The sequence below is a fragment of the Amphibalanus amphitrite genome, unplaced genomic scaffold, assembly GCF_019059575.1.
Source record: "Amphibalanus amphitrite isolate SeventyFive unplaced genomic scaffold, NRLGWU_Aamphi_draft 000128F_arrow, whole genome shotgun sequence".
NCBI classification, from domain to species: domain Eukaryota; kingdom Metazoa; phylum Arthropoda; class Thecostraca; order Balanomorpha; family Balanidae; genus Amphibalanus; species Amphibalanus amphitrite.
Window position 1 is genome coordinate 225,882 of NW_024881623.1, and position 18,772 is coordinate 244,653.

At 51.1% G+C, this 18,772-nt stretch overlaps 1 protein-coding gene across 1 annotated transcript in view; it reads right to left on the reverse strand.

The window, feature by feature from the left end:
- Window positions 1–18,772, reverse strand: part of LOC122381843 — a 91,901-nt gene that overhangs the window by 11,158 nt on the left and 61,971 nt on the right. Inside the window, exons 15-17 of the mRNA XM_043366545.1 lie at window positions 3,078–3,324; window positions 2,754–2,888; window positions 1,248–1,466 (exon numbers count right to left, since the gene is read on the reverse strand). Coding sequence (XP_043222480.1) covers window positions 1,248–1,466; window positions 2,754–2,888; window positions 3,078–3,324 — 601 coding nt within the window. The remainder of the gene's footprint in view (window positions 1–1,247; window positions 1,467–2,753; window positions 2,889–3,077; window positions 3,325–18,772) is intronic.

Consider the following 18,772-nt stretch of genomic DNA (forward strand, 5'->3'; position numbering starts at 1 on the left):
CGCTAAAATTGAATGCAATTCGCCGAAATTGAATGAAAAGATGCCTATTTTGAGTGCAAAAAGGTGTAGTTTGCAGGAACGCTCATACAGCATTCCTGACGGCAAAGTGACAATAAATTCTGATGTCAATCCAGGCATTCGAGTAATGATTCAACCTGGCCTTCTGTTGATAAACGTTATGAAATAACCCGTCGGAAAATGTATCTGGCTAATATCACGACTCTGCGCTAGGCATGTGTACAATGTTGATGATATGGAACACCAGTGAAGATGGAGTATTGATAGGCACATTCCCATCAGCGGCCAGCTGATTGGATGGGAAACAGTCCTCCGATATTCTCAGATGCTTGTTCTCATCGTCAGCATATGTCAGGGCAGGTACTCAACCAATATGTACATAACAAAAGAACAATCAAAACAAACCTTCTGGTCACAAAAAAACGCTCCCGCCAAATGTCAGCCGGCTCGAATATTGCGCACCGTTTTGCTCTTCATTATAGCGAGAGTTGACCGACAACACTGCAGTGTGGCTGTCAATATTGACCCACTTATCGGGCCAGTCGCCAATATTCAATAGCTCTCAGTCTGTCACCCCGCCCCTGCACCCCCCCCCCCCAGCGAGTAGCGGGGGGGGGGGGGTGAGGTCAGCCACCGTGGCCTCCTTCCGCCATTCAGAGCACGCAGCCCAGTATGCCGCCGGAGAAATCGAATCACATCACCGTCAGCCAGCGTCTGCAGGCGCGCCCCGTGAGATAATCGGACACGTGAATGGGGTGAATAGGTACTGAATATGCCATGAATATGAAAAGCGTGTTGACTTGTTGAAAATCATTAAAAAAAAAATAGGTACTTATTGACCCTATCGCCTGCGCTTACGTCCGGATAAAATCATTATTTGAACGCAGCAAACTGAATCTGAAAGTTTCTCAAGAAAGAAATGAAATAGATCACCACATAACATAAAATAAATCAAAAAATTCTAATAAATTACGATCATGTTTCAATCCAAGGGCGGCAGCATTATGACATATCATGATCGATTCTTTGTATCAAGAAGAAGTTCAGACAAAGGATTGTCAGACGCTCCGAAATCCACTCTGAATTGCTCAACCCAGCCCACTCTTTGACTTGATCTAATCCGGACCTGGTTCCGTGCCCTGACATAGCCACACCTGTTTCCTGACCTTACCATACCCACCCCTCCCCACCCATGACCTGACCCGAACCCTCCATAACCTAGCACTGACCTGACCACCAGCCGTGACAGTGACAGACGAACGTATCGTTGGCCTCAGTGCACAGCCCGCGGCCGCGGCACGGGTTATCGTCACAGGGCGAGCGGCGCTGTTCGCAGTGCAGGCCGTCGTGCAGTGGATCGCAGTGACACCGCACACCAGCGTCGGTGGCCTCGCACGTGCCGAACAGACATGGGGACAGTTCACAGGCCGGGATGTGGCAGAACAGGCCTGGAAAACGACAACACAGAATGTGACAGAAAGGGCCTCGAGGCTGGAACACGACACGGAACGTAACAGAAAAGGCTCGTTTGTACTGTAGTTAAGCATGTGGCAGTGGCTACATCTTTGGTACGAGTTCTTTATCACTATCTAAACGATATATCTACGATCGACATCATTCAATCAAACAGTGATCAATAAACGAACAAAGCAAATCACAAAGTAGGGGAGAGTGGGGTGGGTTGTATCAGTTTTTACTCCGAGACCCATAACCTCGTAACTATCCGTGATAAACTCATTATTTCCATACTATCTCCTTCCTTGATTCTTCTGCTTTTTTGTGCAAAGTAACTTTTCCGCTACCTCTACTAGTTTTTCTTCTACGGTCTGCCGAATAGAACAACGTTTTTGATACAACTTGCCCCATGGCTTGGGTGAGTTGTATCACATGGTGGGGTAATTTGTATCACTATTTCACGTTTCAGGGAGTGTGCTTGCTACTGGTTTTGAACATAACAACAACATTAAATGGGGTTAATACAATGTATATGCTCAAAGGCTTCACTTTTATTAGACCAAACTTAGGTCAATCCGAACGAAACATCGAAACGAACGAAACATCAACAGACTAGACGCAAAAGTGACCCGTTAAGAGCAAAGCAGCCAACACATTGTGCCAAAATGGAACGAGTATTGACTAGCTACCTACAAACGCGAGCCAGGGCTTAGCTTTCGCGATCAAAAGCAACATACCCATACATACATACATACATACATGTTACAACATACCCCACCCGGCTCTGATACAACATGTACCTCGCCGCCATCTTGGAAAAAACTTCCTCGTTCTCAAAAACAGCGGACAGCTGGAGAAATCCATTTTCACTCACGCAGCCTTAGAACCTACCCTCACCACCGCTACGGAGATCTTTCAAATTTGTGCACATCTAAATGCCCAAAACACACATTTTCCTGCAACTTATTTTTTTAGAATGACATTAAAAAAACATAAAATCGGCTCTCACCTCGAGACGCGTCCACCCAGCCACACGACAGAACAGAGAAAGGTGGCGCCCGGAAAACCTCGTCGGCTGGTCGTGTCACGAGCGCTATCTATTGGATAAGTTTGGCACAATTCGCCCTGATACAACTTGGACATGATACAACTCACCCCGCTCTCCCCTACCCATAACTGCAGGTCTGTTTTGGCCAAGCAGTTCGAGATTCTCCCCTCATTTCACATTCGTTGATACGCTGCGCTGTGGCTGGCAGTCTCTCCTAATTCTGATCACGTACCGACAAACTGAGCTGGACAAACACAGGCGAAACTGGCTCCCCGCTTGGTGCATTTTCCGGAGTTAACACACGGATGGAGAGCACAATCTTCCACCGCGCCCCCTGCAGCGCTGCTTTTGTTGTTGAAGGCTCCGTCTGAAAAGCACCAAGTGTCACTGGAGAATTACAATGAAGTGGTGAGATCGAATCCTGGGTCCGGCAATCTATCTTTAAAATCAGAGCAGAGCTATCATTTCTGATGATAAGCACTCAGTCCTCTCCGGGTACGGACTCGTACCTACCACGCTCAGCCTCAGTACTCGATGGTACGGACCCGGTACTCACCGGGTACAGCCGAGTAGCTGACGGTCAGCTCCGGCGGCTCCGACACAGCAGCGGAGGGGGCCGGACGGCGGCGCTGGCGGCGGCGGCGACGAGCGGCCACTCCCCCTGCTCGGGTCACCGTCAGCACGTGCAGATAGGAGCGAATTGAGGCGGTGTGGCGCGCACCGGGGCCCGGGCACAGCCACCAGTCCACGCCGCCACCACCGCCACCACCCGGGGCGTACGCATCCCGGATATGCACGTATGTCTGAAATGCAGGTGTTATGCATTTGTTTAGTTATTAAAGCCTGTTTATGTTTGCACAGTATTGTAGCTCATACAGTGCTGTACATTGGCGCCATTCGTTGTTCGTTAATTGCTGCTCTGCATACCTACAAAGCAAGCGAAAGCACTCAGAGACACACCGCGCAGCAGGTCTCAGGGACACCGACCCACTTCAGGCTCCGGTCATCCGCATTCCGGCGGGACCTCTGTGCCGATGACGTCACACCGTCCGCCCGACCGGCGACCGCCGTCTGCAGTTCGGACAATCGCTGTATATTCATGGGGTGGCGCCCTACTGCAGGCATCGGTGTTAGGTGGTATTCCAGGCTGACAGAATCCATTGGGCAACGGGTTTTTTTAAGGAGGCAGAATTTGAACTCTGTCTCTGCTGTAAGGTCCATGGAAAATTGTTTATGCCCCGCTGAAGATAATGTTGTGTGTGTCAATGACGGCGACTATAGATAGCACTGTGAAGTGTCGGATCAGGGCGTATTTTAACATGTTAACTGGGTCGGCAATTGCCGACCCAGTCACGGAGAATGCCGACCCAGTGACAGCCGTTTGCCGACCCAGTTGCCGCCCCCTCTAGGATGCAGCACGCACATGCAGGCTAGGTGCCGTCATTCATAGTGAGGCTGCTGCCCTCCGAAATGATAATGCCGCCTCTTAAAGTGAAGCAGCCGTCTATAGAAAGTGATGATCCCACAACTCAATGTGACAGTGCCGCCCCTAAATCTGTTAGTAGTCCCACTCAATGTAATGGTGCCGCCCTTCTAAGCATCTGTGGAGCCCCTCAATGTGATGATACCGCCCCTCAATGTGATGGTGCCGCCCTCAAAGTGCCGGTGGCGCCGCTGAATGTGATGGTGCTGCCCGCCAACGAGTCGATGGCGCCCCTCAAAATGATGCTGCCGCCCCTTAAAGTGTTGGCGCCGCCCCTTATAGTGTCAGTGACGCCCTTCGAAGTGTCGGAGGAACCCACCAATATAATGGTGCCGCCCCTCTAGATATCCACATAGCCCCTCATTGTGATGGAGCCGCCCCTCAAGCAGATGATGCCGCCCCTGAATGTGATGGTGCTGCCCGCCAACGAGTTGGTGGCGCCCCTCAAAATGATGCTGCCGCCCCTTAAAGTGTTAGTGCCGCCCCTTATAGTGTCAGTGACGCCCTTCGAAGTGTCAGAGGAACCCACCAATATAATGGTGCCACCCCTCTAGGTATCCACATAGCCCCTCATTGTGATGGAGCTGCCCCTCAAGCAGATAATGCCGCCCCTCAAGAAGATGATGCCGCCCCTTTCAGTATCGGTGGCGCCCCTCAATGTGATGGTGCCTCCCTCAAAGTGCCAGTGGCGCCCCTAAATGTGATGGTGTCTCCTGTCAACGAGTCGGTGGCACCCCTCAAAATGATGCTGCCGCCCCTAAAAGTGCTGGTGCCGCCCCTTACAGTGTCAGTGGCGCCCTTCAAAGTTTTGGAGGAACTCATCAATACAATGTTGCCGCCCTCTAACTTTCTGTAGCGCCCCTCCATATACATAATGGTGCCGCTTCTCAAACCATCCGTGGCGCCCCTCAAAGTGATGGTGCCGCCCCTTACAGTGTCGGTGGTGTCTCCTCAAAAGTCAAGGTGCCGGCTCTCAAAGAAATGCTGGTGTCCCTCGAAGTGTCGGAGGCGCTCCTCAATGTCATGTTGCCGCCCCTCAAACCTTCCGTAACGCCCCTCCACGTCATGGTGCCGCCCCCCAATGTGCAATGTGCTCACGGCGCCCATATGTGATAGTAACGCCGGTCAAAGTGCTCCTGGCAGTGTCGGTGGCGCCCCTTATAGTGTCGGTGGCGCCCCGAACAGTATCGGTGGTGGCCCTCAAAGTGATGATGTCACCCTCAAACAAACGGTGGCGCCCTTCGAAGTATCGGAGTCCCTAAATATCATACCTATTGCCGCCCATTAACCCGCGCCCCACTGGGGTCTGTGTATAACACGCCCTACTGGGGGGGGGCTATTCATAGCCCCCCCCCCCTCCTAACTCCGAAACTACTCGGCCGATCGTCAAAATTCAAACGGCGTCTGATAGCCCCGGAAAACTGTCGAGCCAAACCTAATTTCATTGACCTCGAGGTCACCGATGACGTCACAGGTCAGGTCAAAGTATTTTGCCCCACATCACTGCTCACATGGCGCCCTTCAATGTAATGGTGCCACCCCGCAACGCTCAAAGACATAATTGCGCTCCTCACAGTGTCGGTGGCCCTAAAAAAAAAAAAAATTGGTGGCGCGCCTCAAAAATCAGAATGATGCTGTCGTCCCTTAGCATATCTGCAGCGCCCCCAAAATGATAGTGCCTTCCCTTAACCGGCGCCGGGCTGAGTTTGTTTAAACCCCCCTCCCGACCCCTATAACTTGGCTACTTAGGCCACGTAGCGACACGCGGTAAGCGGTATTCGAAAGAGTGTCAAAAACTGCTTGGGTTAGTTGGTTAACCGTGCTTTGGTTAGGTCAAGTCAAATGTCAAATATCAGGTGACCAGAGGTCATCGAAGGTGAAATGTGGGTGAAATGTTGTCTGTTTCAACATTTATTGACAAACTGGCGCATAACTCGGGGAAGAATAGAACTACAGCACCGCGAAAAAGCGCATTCGATAGCTCTTCAACGTTCCTATGAAGTCCTCAGACTTGACCTAACATCAACGGCTTAACCTACAGAGCACAACTTGTTTAACCCGTGCCGGGCCGGGGAGGGTTGGAGGGGACAGTGGACCCCCTGCGCCCCTCTACTGAGCTGTTTTAATGAAGAACCTTTTTACTGTAATAATTATTGACTCACGAAAGTTATGACATTGTTTTTTTCAGTACTGTGCTCCTCTCGTCGAGATGCGTCGAATGAACTATAATTTGACATTCAAACGTCATTTGGGAAATTTGAGCTCAGGTCCCGGTCATGACCTGGCTGGTAAAGGTCATGTTGCATATCAGTCGATTTGTATCGTCAGACTGAAATCATCTATGTAAGGTGTTTTCATCGCTCAGGCATGTCGCATGTCTCTATCAGAAGTTATTGGAAAAAACTGCTGGAGGCCTACCATGACCTGACATGACCTCAAGGACATAACGAGGGGTCGTGGGTGGCAATTTTCCGATTAAGTGTGTCATTTTTAATTGTTTTCTGATGTTTAAATTCGTTAACTTTGACATTTGTCTACCTATAAAAAGAGGCACATGCCCTGATTTTCTCCCATTTCCTTTTACCTAATGGAAGGGTCGCAAAATTGTCCTTACATTTGGTCAGAGACATCGCAATTTCGAGACTTACATTTAACCCTCGCCGGTTGATGCAACCCCCCTAAGGTTTATCGCGAATAACTCGCGTAAAAAGCGGCCGATCGCAACGAAACTTTCAGTACCCTCGAATTGATCAATTTTACACCTACTCTGAAAATTTTATGACCCTGACTTCAATGACCTTTCACCTGTGACCTCTTTTCCGTGACCATGTTTGGCCGAAATCAAGATTCGGCGTATGTCGGCTCGCATTAACCGCGCGTTTGCAAGCTTTTCGTGGTTTCAAACGTTCAAACATGTGATTTGATGTTGCTCCCATGCATTAGGGTGGGTGTCAAGGTCACCTGAAGGTCAGGTCAGGTCATTGAACTTTGGTGACCTCGGCTCACTTTTTCGAGTTTTACATGTTTCTAGGCTAGTTTTTGGAGCTGAATTCGAATTTAGCAACCATTTAAATATTTACGAAGTAGTTTTGGTGCCTTCGTAACATGTTACGAAGCTGTCAGAGGCGGATGACAGGTACTACGAATACCCGGTACGACCCCTACCGGTTGACCTGACCTGACCTGACCCGACCTGGTCTAAACGCTTAACGACATCATCTGTGATCAAAACTAACACGATATTTGTGATCAGCACCCCGAAAAACCCCTTAGCAGCCACAATTTACGACTTTCAAACAGGTCCCGATATTCCCGATTTTTGGGTCATTGACCTGACCTGGAAGGTCAACCGATGACCTAGGACCTTGAAATTGGGTATCATTGGCTTCCTCTCGTGACGGGCAACACGCTCGTTTTTTTCTGCGAAGCTCTAGCTCCATCAGGGGCCAAACGCGAGGGGGGTCGTACCAACCAACCTTGTGCCGTCGAAGGACTCAAAATGGCCTGTGCCGGCGAGGGTTAAATATACAGTTACACACTGTTTGTCTTATCAATCGCTGAAGTTATAAAGGGATCGTTCAGTCGGTATATCTATGGTGAGTATTTGCCTATTCCGTGGCTCAGTTGGTAGAGCACCGGACTCCCCGCATTGTCTTCGCTTGCGTTTTGTCCGCCGGCCGAGCCGGAGAGAAAGTTACCGAGTGAAGGTCATTCAAATTTCAAAAACTCAATGACAATGTCACTGGGGTCACGAAAATGTTTGAGTAGGTAGGTATAACATTCATTAACCTGGGGGGGGGGGGGAGGGATGAACGTATCGTTGCAATACGCTGTTCATTACGCGAGTAACTAATAAATAAAAAATGTATGAGTTAATCCTTACTCCACACGCTCTCCCTCTCCATAAAAAAGAGAGTTAATTGTGTTGCATTTTATTTATACCTATGCAGAAAAATAGAGGCGTCAAAAGATATGGCCGAATATCAGCGACCCTTGCTGTGTAAGCAATGGGGTATGACAAGTGGGGGTAATGGCCCCGTCCAGCGCCCATAAAGTGGGCACACTCGTGCGACCTGCCGACCACTGTTCTAGATAGAGCCATAAAACGCCGTGAATATTTTAAGCTTGACGATACGAATCGACTGGTATGTAACATGTTTACCTCAGGTAAAATTTTAAAATTATTTTTTGTTAGGTCAAATTATAGTTCATTTATCGCATTATGATGAGAGAAATACTATATCCCGGAAAAATAAACGTAATACCGCTGAGCTTAGGTTGAATCTGAAATCATTACTTAGGAAGAGTTATAAAAGAACCGTCGAACGTGACTTTTTTGGTCATTAAATATCAGTAGGTATGCCACCCCCTCAGATGCCAAGTGCCGCCCCTATGAGTGCAAAATGCCGCCCCTAATTGTGATTGCCGACCCAGTGAAAATCCCTTAAAATACGCCCTGTGTCGGATGGTGGCTAAAAGCGACAAACGAAGAACACAACTATAAGCTCGCAAACCCTTGACGCTATTGCACGGAATTAGCACTCGGCAGCGTACTCAGAATACCAGTATTGCCTTAGTACCAAGAACATTTGAATAACCACGTGATAGGCCAGTCTCTGAAGATCCTGCAGTGGCACTGCAGGTATCGCCGGTAGGTTTGCAACACGGCATAGCTCCTGTCATTCTGATCGGGGTGCGTGTAATCGGGGAGTCCCGGCGTGGAGTACGGAGAAAACAGCGTGACCAGCTCTGCCGCGGATGGAGGATTGCGCCACATGGTGGTCAGCCAGACACGCCGGCACGGCGCCAGGACGCTATCACCGTGCATACCACGCGGCGAACATCATCTTTTTAGCGATGTATCATAATGTGCTATGCCTATGATCACACCAAAGTTAGACCTTGTTCACGTCCTGCATAGTGCCGTCTGTTACATAGTACCCACAGGCTACAAAACACCCACCGCACAAGCTATGTGGCCTATGTGGGTACTATGTGTGTAGCCTCGCTATTGTACGAACATACAGAGTAGATATAGGCACACATTACACCTACATATGCCTATGAAATAGTAAGAAGATGTCCAAATGTCACCACACTTGCTGCTAGCTGTGCCATTAGGTACCGTTCCCAGAGTGGTTTTCATCGGTCGTGCTTCGCTGTGCAGGAGGCCTCCCGCCATTTGGACATTGCAGGTCACTAACCCCTCTGGCCTTTATACGCAGAACAGGTGAGTCGTGACACCGCGACGCCGGCCCTCATCACCAGTCCGGCTTTCTGCATCGCCGGGACATCCCCGCGCGCGGCCCGGCGCGCCGCGCCGTCCATCTCCAGTGCCTATTTTCGCTGTGACGTCACAGCTGGTGGGAGGGCCGGCCCGTTGAAGGTGACCTGAGGCGGGAGGCCGCGCCGCTGCAGAGGCGCTGCGCCGCGGCCGGTGCGCAGTTGGCAGGTCACGGCGCGGCGCGAAGGTGGTGTTGCGGGCCAGGAGTGCTGCTGAGGTGGTTTTTGAGGCTCAGAGTGGTGAAGATAGATAACAGCTGATCATCTGACCATCTGACTCCGTACTGGAGGCTGGCCGACATTCGTCATCCATCGATCATCAAGCCTGTGACGTCTTCGGAAGGCCTACTGGAACTATCCAGCCAGGGAAGTGAGAGACAGCTACTACACTGGTCACAGGCTCTGACTGGACAGCCCTCGTATCTCGCTGCATCCAGAGGCTGAGAAGACGGTCACGAAGCTGGACGACAGTCCCAGGATTCCTTCCGGCGCAGACTCTGGCAAAATATGAGTGTCGGCTCACTCGTGTGTGTGCTGGCGATTGTCGCGGCAGTGGGAGCGCTCCCAGCGGCATCACCTACCCGGCCGACTGAGGAGCAGGCGGCGGATCTGACCGGCCCGGTCAGTGAATATCACGTCAACACGACTTACAGCGGAGCAGACGGCACTGCGCACAGCAAAGCGGATAACGCAACGAACAGCATAGAGCACAGCAAATCGGATAACGCGACGGACAGCACAGAACACAGCGAAACGGACAGCAAAACGGACAGCAAAACGGACAGCGAAACGGACAGCTTAGAGCACGGCGAAACGGACAGCGTAAATGAAAGCCCAAAAGAGAAACTATCTATTTATGATTTTGGATTACCTACCAATAATTACACTTTGGACGACGATGCCGATCCTCTGAAGGCTGAAATTTTCCGATACCTTACGAATTCGGGGACATCGGACGTGAACTATCAGACTGACTACTACGCCACCACGCCACGCTATGACTACGATTGGACCACGATCAGCTACACATATGTGACACAAAGCACGTCCCAGATGATCGGCAAGAAGATTATATTTAAGATAGTCTGGGGAGTTGGCGCCACGATATTTGCTTTGGCAGTCGGCGCATGTGCGAAAGCCTCCAGAGATAGAAAGAGGTCGATCGAGCGGGCGGCCCAGACGAGGCCGGCTGCCGGTCGGCTTGGAGCGGGTCAGCCCTCTGGAGGGTCCTCGGGAGATGGCGGAAACAGGCCATCTGGTCAGGAGGGCATCGCTCTGGCCGAGCAGGTCGACGGCAAGTACCGGCCACTGGCCGCCACGGCGTAGTGATCTGCGTTTGCCCAACGGACTACGGAAGTGGTTGTGTGCGTCTGGAACGTTTCAGAGCATTTGGATCATGGATGATTCTGTCATTTTCATACGATGGGCACCGGCCAACTTGCGAGCTGTGTCGTAGGTATTGGGCTGGGCCTTTTAGGCTAGCTCCCATTGTATGTTGTATTGTTGTATTTAAATGTATGTATGCTACATACTTATTCACTGACTAAGTGAGTGCGGATGATCGCATTTGTAATGAACCGTCCATGATCGGTAGGCGCAAAAGGCGCATATCACGTGTCAATGTCAAGATTTGCTTATGTTCCGATATTATTTACCCTGATACTCATTTATACTTCAGAACAGTCACCGACACTTAGCAAAACCGGCCATCGCCGGGACTAAGCCTGAAGGGCTGCGACTATAAGATGTCCATCACCTAATGATTGTAGAGTGACAAGGACACAGGTCACTCTACGTCAAGCCCATGCCGGGCTTTATCGTATGAGCAGAGGCCTTCTGTAACGCTGGGTTTAGTGCCGACAAGCTATATGTGAGCCTTGCTTGTAATCGGGTATGGCCAAGTGAATAGAACCTGGTGAGAGTGAAGAAGCGGCAAAACAATAACGCAAAGTCACTGTGAAGTAGCAAAGTCACTGTGTGAAATATTCAATACAAGGAGGGCGTGACGTATACAGTATTGTTAGCGAACGAAAGTCTTGAACTCATTTATACTTGGGTTGGCGTAACGGTATATGTGAGACGTTTCCATGGGCAAAGCTGATGCAGAAAATCAAATTTTCGTCGACCATTTTTTTTACCTTATCATAAGTAACAATTCAAAGTGGATAGGTACTGCATTCTTTCGTAATCATTTACTTTATTTTGCCCTTTCCTTATAGGTTTTGAGTAAAAGTAAACTGCAACATTCCAGCACTGCAATTTGACATTATCGCGTTTGACTTTACATATCGAGATTGTTCACATCATTTAAAAACCTGACGTGAACATGTACGGAATAGCGTTTAACGGGTGTTGCGGATTAGTGGTCAGATTGGCTTGCTGCTAATATGGCAATGGGGCGAGAACCAAACACCAGGGGAGCTCAATTGACACGGATCTGCGCCCTGACTCCGGGCCACAGGTATAGTTCAGAATGTTAACGTCACGACCTTGAGACTTCAGCAATCAGTGTCTGCCGCTGCCAGTGGATCACATATTTTACAGAAGTAATTACTCTTGACGGTCCATAATAACACTGAGAAGTGGCAACTGAGTACTATCCATACCAGGCAGAAGGTCAGAACTTAACCCTCGCCCTGGCAGGGGGGGGGTCGATGCGACCCCCCTAAGGTTTTTCAAAGATAGCGTAAAAACAGCGGCGCGCAGCGCCGCCAAATTTGACACAGCCTATGGGGCAATCTTTTTACATATGACCTGAAAAATTCAGGTCCGGGTGACCTTGGGTCAGGTCAACAGGTCAGAAAACCGGTACAAGGTCATGGTCAAATTTCAATTTTCTTTTTGCACCTGTCCAACTCACAGTTTTGCACTGATTTCCTTCAAACTTTCAGGATGTGCTAAGTTCACTGAGTTGTATAACATATAGTTCGGGTTTTTTGAGGTCACTGACCTGAGGTCAGTTAGAGGTCATTACGTCGTAATGTTAAGCCTATGGGAAAATACTAAATTCGGAAAATACTGGAGATATCCGCTTCGTTCTATCACTTTTGTGCTTTGAAACCACAGAACTTAACAGCAGGTCACTTGGTGCTTCTTTGTTTGGAGTACTTATCCATGGGTCAGGTCAAATGAGGTCAACTGAGGTCAAATGACGTTTTTGCCAATAACTTGGCACATAATGACGCTAGAGCTTAAAAATGGTATCATTGTGTTCCTGGTGATCAGCCGAATCGAATGCTATGCGATATGATGCAATTTGGTTAACTTTAACTTAATTTATTAATTTAAGTTTACTTAAAATTTAAGAAAAACTTTAAGTACACTTAATCAAGCTAAAAAGTATATATTTCGACGCGCCTTGACGTGCTGAGTTTACTGATGCTTTTCTTTTTGCTCTATCTTAATTAGATCAAAAGTTATAAGCGAAAAACTTTTGACCTGTTTTTAGCGAAATTTTTACATTTATACCCCCCAAAACCCCCTAAATATTGACCTAGAGCAACCAAAGTTGCACAGGGTCGAGAACTCTAGGGGGCCCACCTACTTACCAAATTTGGTGTTTCTAGGTGCCATAGAAGCCAATCGCGAGGGGGGGTCGCATCGACCCCCCCCCCCCCCTCTGCCAGGCCGTGTTATGAAAAATGCCCTGCCAGGGCGAGGGTTAAGAAAGTGTTAAAGCGACAGCTTTCGTGCACTGGCGGGAAAGGGCAGGCAGGGTATCGAACAAACATAGACTAACTTCGCTCGTTGGATGCGCTGTTGGGAAGCGTGGTGCAATACACCCTTCCTGTTATAACTTTTACATATTAATGATTCCACTTAAGCCGAAGCACTGCTTTCTGAGACATCTGATTGCTCATCACGTGTAATTTCATAAATATTTGATTTACCATCGCTAACTGAAAATGGGTAGACAAGCTTGATTGCGATGAGAGCAATTGTGTAACCTTTAAAATCAACAACTTTCCCACTATTTTTCCTAAGGAAATCTATCCGTTTGATAGTTCCAGTCGCCATGTTCTTACACTTTGCTGGGTAGCCGGGACAGCACGCCAACATGTGGCGCACCGAATTCTATTGTATAGGGGAATCACGCAGTGAGAGCTATCCGATCCAGTTACGACCTCATCAACATGGTCTGGCTGTGATGACTTACCATAAATTCAGCCAAACTACACATTAAACTGGCCCAGCAGCATCGCAACCGGGTGGAACAGCAATGTCATCGGACTGTGCTTTTCAGCTGCCTCGCACGTTACATTCTTATCAATGTAATTACAATAATGAGTGAGCACTTACGCACATGATATAACACTTGTCGCCACGCCGTCCTCTGGTCTGTAGTTGCGTACAGCGACACTTGATTTGGCTGACTGGCTGTGGTGCAGGGTGAGGAGAAAGTGGATTTTGGTAGAGGATGGGAAGGAATGCGGTAGCCGCCGAGTGACCACAGCCCCTCGATGGCGAGGCTGCTGTGGTCAGACGGATCTGAGATGCTCCGGGATCTCGATGGCGAGATTGACCGAAACCGACTGGCCGCCCCAGGAACGAGGAGGCCACGAGTGTTGTATCCCGATGGCGAGACACGTCACTCGCGGTCAGCTTCGATGACTCGATGGCGAGACACCGCAGCCGCCTCCCTCCACACCCTCAATGAGAAAAGGAGAGAGAAAGTAGTGGGCCCCGGGACATAAAGACAGGTATCAGGAGCAGCCACGATTAGCACTGCTTGCACCGTCTTCCGCCACTTATGTCACCGCCCGCCACACAAAGATGCACTTAGTAGGACGCTGTATTTGTTCTTACCGTCCTCACCGCACGAGTCACAGACAGAGAGTGGGTCGGCGCAGCGAGCACCGGCCCCAGGTCACCTCGTTCCTCCCTCGCGGCACACGCCGGCGGCGGCCAATCACGACAGCGGGCCCTCACGTGACCCGAGCCGGGCCTCGCCTCGAGCGGGACCACCGGACGCACGTGGCCACCACATGGCTCGGCCGTAACCGGGCGGAGAGCGGCCGTCGGCCACTACATACTCCCCCACCGTGTTGCGCCTCGCAGCAACACTACACAATGCTCAGCCGACGCGCCAATGCTACATATAGACATTATACATTCTCACGTTCGCGGCCTTCAGAACATAAATGTGTCTTCACTCTTCACAGTTACCAAAGTCGTTGTTACAAACATACAAGACATATAAACACCGCTGCCAGCTAACTTTTTTAGCGATGGCTCAAACATTCACCTCACATATCAAACACTGTACGATTGCTCACCGCACAGCGCGCCTCGCGAATGATCCTCAGCCACCAGGCAGCCCAGCTCCCGCGATCAACGGCACTCTTCCTCCAGGAAGCAGATCTTTGCTGCTGGTCTGGTGTACGTCTTTCCGCAGGAGGTCCGTAGCGCAGCTGACCGGACTCTTCCGTCCTTGCCCGGGAAGACCTGAACGATCCTGGCCAGAGGCCATGCTCCTCTGGGCAGATCGGACTCAGCCATGAGGACCAGGTCCCCATACTTGAAGGCTTCTTCTTTCCTGGCGCCACTTGCTCCGCTGTGTCAAAGTCGGTATGTATTCTCGAGTCCACCTTTTCCAAACGTGTTCAGCCACAGCTTGCGACTGTCTCCACCTCCGACGGCTGCACATATCGTTTCCTCTTGTCAGGACTGGTGCCAGGTGTGGGGAAGCACGACCAAGCAGGAAGTGGTTAGGAGTCAATGCTTCGGGATCAGATGGATCAGAGCTCACATAGGTAAGTGGGCGGCTGTTTATCATGTGTTCGACCTCCGCGAACACAGTCAGGAGAACTTCATCGGTCAGCAGCTGAGATCCGACGACTGCCTGCAGGCACGTCTTGACCGACTTCACCATCCTTTCCCAAACACCACCCATGTGGCTGGCCGTTGGTGGATTGAACCTCCAGTCAATCTCCAAGGCGCTCAGGCGCTCAGGCATCTGCGCTAGCAGCACCTTCAGCTCTTCGCGTAGTTCACGGTTGCTGCCGATAAAGCTGGTACCGCGGTCCGAGAAGATAACTGCTGGCTGGGATCTGCGAGAGAAGAAGCGTCTGAGGGCCATGATGCAGCTGTCCACTTCCAGCGAATGTGTCACCTCCAGATGAACAGCACGGGTCGCCAAGCACGTTATCAGCAGTCCGTATCGCTTCTCAGTTCTTCGGAACCGCTTCACTCGCAGTGGTCCAAGGTAGTCCACACCCACGTTCTTGAACGGATGATCGGCTTCGAGTCTCTGAGCGGGAAGGTCAGCCATCCTTGGTGGCGCCGGAGCAGCTCTGCGTCGATGACAATAGAGGCAACTGCGGAGCTGCTTCTTCACCTCTGCGCGTCCTTGGGGAATCCAGAACTTCTGCCGTACTTCATTCAGCGTATGTTCTGTCCCCGCATGACCATGACGGACATGCTCTTGCATGATGATGAGCCTGGCGAGCTCGCTTTTCCTCGGCAGGATGATCGGATGTCGGGACTCCTCGGGAATAGATGCTTTCCCGATGCGTCCTCCAACACGGACCAGGCCATTGCTGTCACAGATCGGTGTCAGCGAAAGCAGAGGACTGGAAGTCTGGATCGGCCGTCGCTGTTCCAGACATCGGAGTTCTTCCCCGTACGTCGTGAGCTGCTCTTGTCTGATGATCCAGACTTCGGCCTCAACCATCTCAGAGCGTGATAGTGGACCTGATAATGGAGGTTGTTGGCCGGGCAAGAGCGCCTTCAGGTTGTGCACAAAACGCTTGATCCAGCCGACAACTCGCTTGTACTTGATCCACGATGAATACTTCGCTGGGTCCGGTTCTTCTGGTCGCGTTGATGCGGCGATGACATTCACTGACGTCGCCTGTTTTTGTTCTTCTTCGTTGTCTGCCAGTGGTGCCAGCTTCTCCACTGGTGGCCACTGGTCGACGTCCTCACGCAAGAAGTCTGGACCAGCGATCCAACGGCAGTTGTGCGCGAGCGCAGAGACATGAAGTCCTCTGGAAGCATCGTCCGCCGGATTGAGCCTACCAGGCACGTGACGCCAGCTTGCGTCACGCGTCAGCTCGTGGATTTCGGCCAGCCTGTTGGCGACGAAGGTCTTGAATCGGCGAGCTTCGTTGTCGATGTACTGTTGCACAACCTTACTGTCTGTCCAGCAGACGATGCCGTCAGGTCGTTGGGATAGCTCCCCGACGACAGCGTCCGTCAGCCGCGCTCCCAAAACCGCCGCCTGGAGCTCCAGTCGGACGATGGATAGAGGTTTTACCGGAGCGACTCGGCTCTTCCCCATCAGGAAGCGACAGTGGTGACATCCGTCCCTCGTCGTGGTCCTCAGGTATGCCACGGCGCCGAACGCCTCTTCGGAGGCGTCACAAAAGACATGGAGCTCACGCCGTACTGTCTCGAGGCCTCCTGGCGTCACGCACCGTTGGACTGTCACCTCAGTCAGCTTCTCTGACTCTTTCAACCATTCTGTCCAGGTGCTGAGCTCAAGCTGTGGCAGCGGGTCGTCCCATCCCAAGTGAAGGCACCACAGCCGCTGCATCATCACCTTCGCTCGCACCGTGAACGGAGCGACGATTCCAAGTGGGTCGAAAATCGCTGAAACCTTGCAGAGGACTCCTCGTTTGGTTGCATTGGCTTCTTCATCTCGTAGTCTGAAGCCAAGAGAGTCTTCTTCCTCATTCCAAACGACCCCAAGAGCCTTTTCACTCAGTTTTGAGCCTTTCAAGCACAGACTCGTCGAGGGATTTGCCCTTTCAGCCTCTGGGAGACTCCGAAGAACTGTAGGTGAGTTGCTGCGCCACTTCGTGAGATGAAAGCCGCCGTTCCTCAGAGCTTTCATCACCTCTGCTTGCAGATCATGAGCAGCTGCTTCTGTCATGCTTGAAAACAGGCAGTCATCCATGTAGAAGCTCTGGATCATCTCATCAGGGCTCACTGGGCCTTCCGCACTGACTGAGGCTCCGTGATCTTGAAGGGCTCTTCGCAGCACGTAGTTTGCGATGGTCGGCGATGACTTCGCTCCGAAGATTACCACCTGCATTTGGTAGACATCAGGTTCACGTTGTCGCTCCATGTCTCTCCAGAGGAAGCTGGACGCGGGCTGGTCAGCTTCCCGTATCCGGACTTGGTGAAACATTTGCTTGATGTCGGCTGTGACTGCAATTAGTCCCTCTCTGAATCGCAGCAGTACCCCGGGAAGGTTCTGGAGTAGGTCTGGGCCTGTGATTAGCTTCTGGTTCAGGGACGCTCCCTGGTACAGTGCCGCAGCGTCGAATACGACTCTCACCTTCCCCGGTTTATTGGAATTGAGGACTGCATGATGTGGCAGGAACCAGCGCTTCTCCTTGGGTTCCATCATCTCTTCTCGTGATAACTTCCTTGCATGTCCATCATTGACGTACCCATCAATTATGTTCTTGTACTTCTCCGCAAGTTCTGGATGCTTTTCCAGTTTCCTTTCTGTTGATGTTAGCCGGTAGTATGCCTGCCTTGAGTTGTCGGGGAACGTCGGATTTTCCTCACTCCACAGCAAGCAGGTCTCGTATCTCTCGCCGACCTTTTTGGTCTCTTGATCCAGAAGAGCCAATGCACGGAGATCTTCTTGAGATCTTGCGTCCTTGACGTTGATCTTTGTGCCAAAGGCTTCAGTGGTCCACCACTCCTGAACCAGCTCACTCAGGTTCTCTTCATCTGTTGACTGTTTGCGTACAAACATGACGTGCCGCGTACTACGGGGTACCAGTGCCGACACAGATCCAGTCAGGGTCCAACCGAAATCTGTCCTCACTGCGACCGGTTGGCCGGTACCTCCCACTCTGATCTCCCGTTGCAGGACAGCTTCCAGTATGTTGGCCCCGAGCAGCAGCTCGACACGTGCACCACTGTACTGAGGAAAGTCGAGACCCTGCAGATGCTTCCAGCTGGAGGTCTGTCGTCGGCTGATGCTGGGTGGAGTAACATTCAATCCTGGCACAGACCAAACTTCCGGGATTACGATGTGGCCCTCTTTGGCATCGGCAGAAATAGGGCTGACTGTCAACGGAACACGGATGGATGACTGTCTCTGTCCGCTTCCTTCGACGTTCTGAAGTCTGAGCTCTTCACGCTCCCCCTTCACACCGATTTCTTGCAGCACCTTCTCACAGCAGAGTGACGTTTGCGCCCCCGGATCCAGAAGAGCGACAACATCCTTGTCACCGTTCGGGCCGTGGACTCTGACAGGAACCAGTTGTAGAAGCGTGTCTGTGGCTTCCGTCATGGCTGCACCAACGATCGGATCTTCTCTGTTCAGGCGATTCTCTGTTCTGCCGCTGCTCTCCCCGCCCCCTGAATCACCTCTGGGCGTATGTAGAAGCTTGTGATGTGTCGCCCTGCATCCATCTGTGCCACAGCGCTTGGCAGATCTACACGATCTGACGAAGTGCTCCTTCCTGAGACAGGCCCAGCACAGTCGCTCCCGTCTCACAGTCACGAACTTTTCCTCCAGC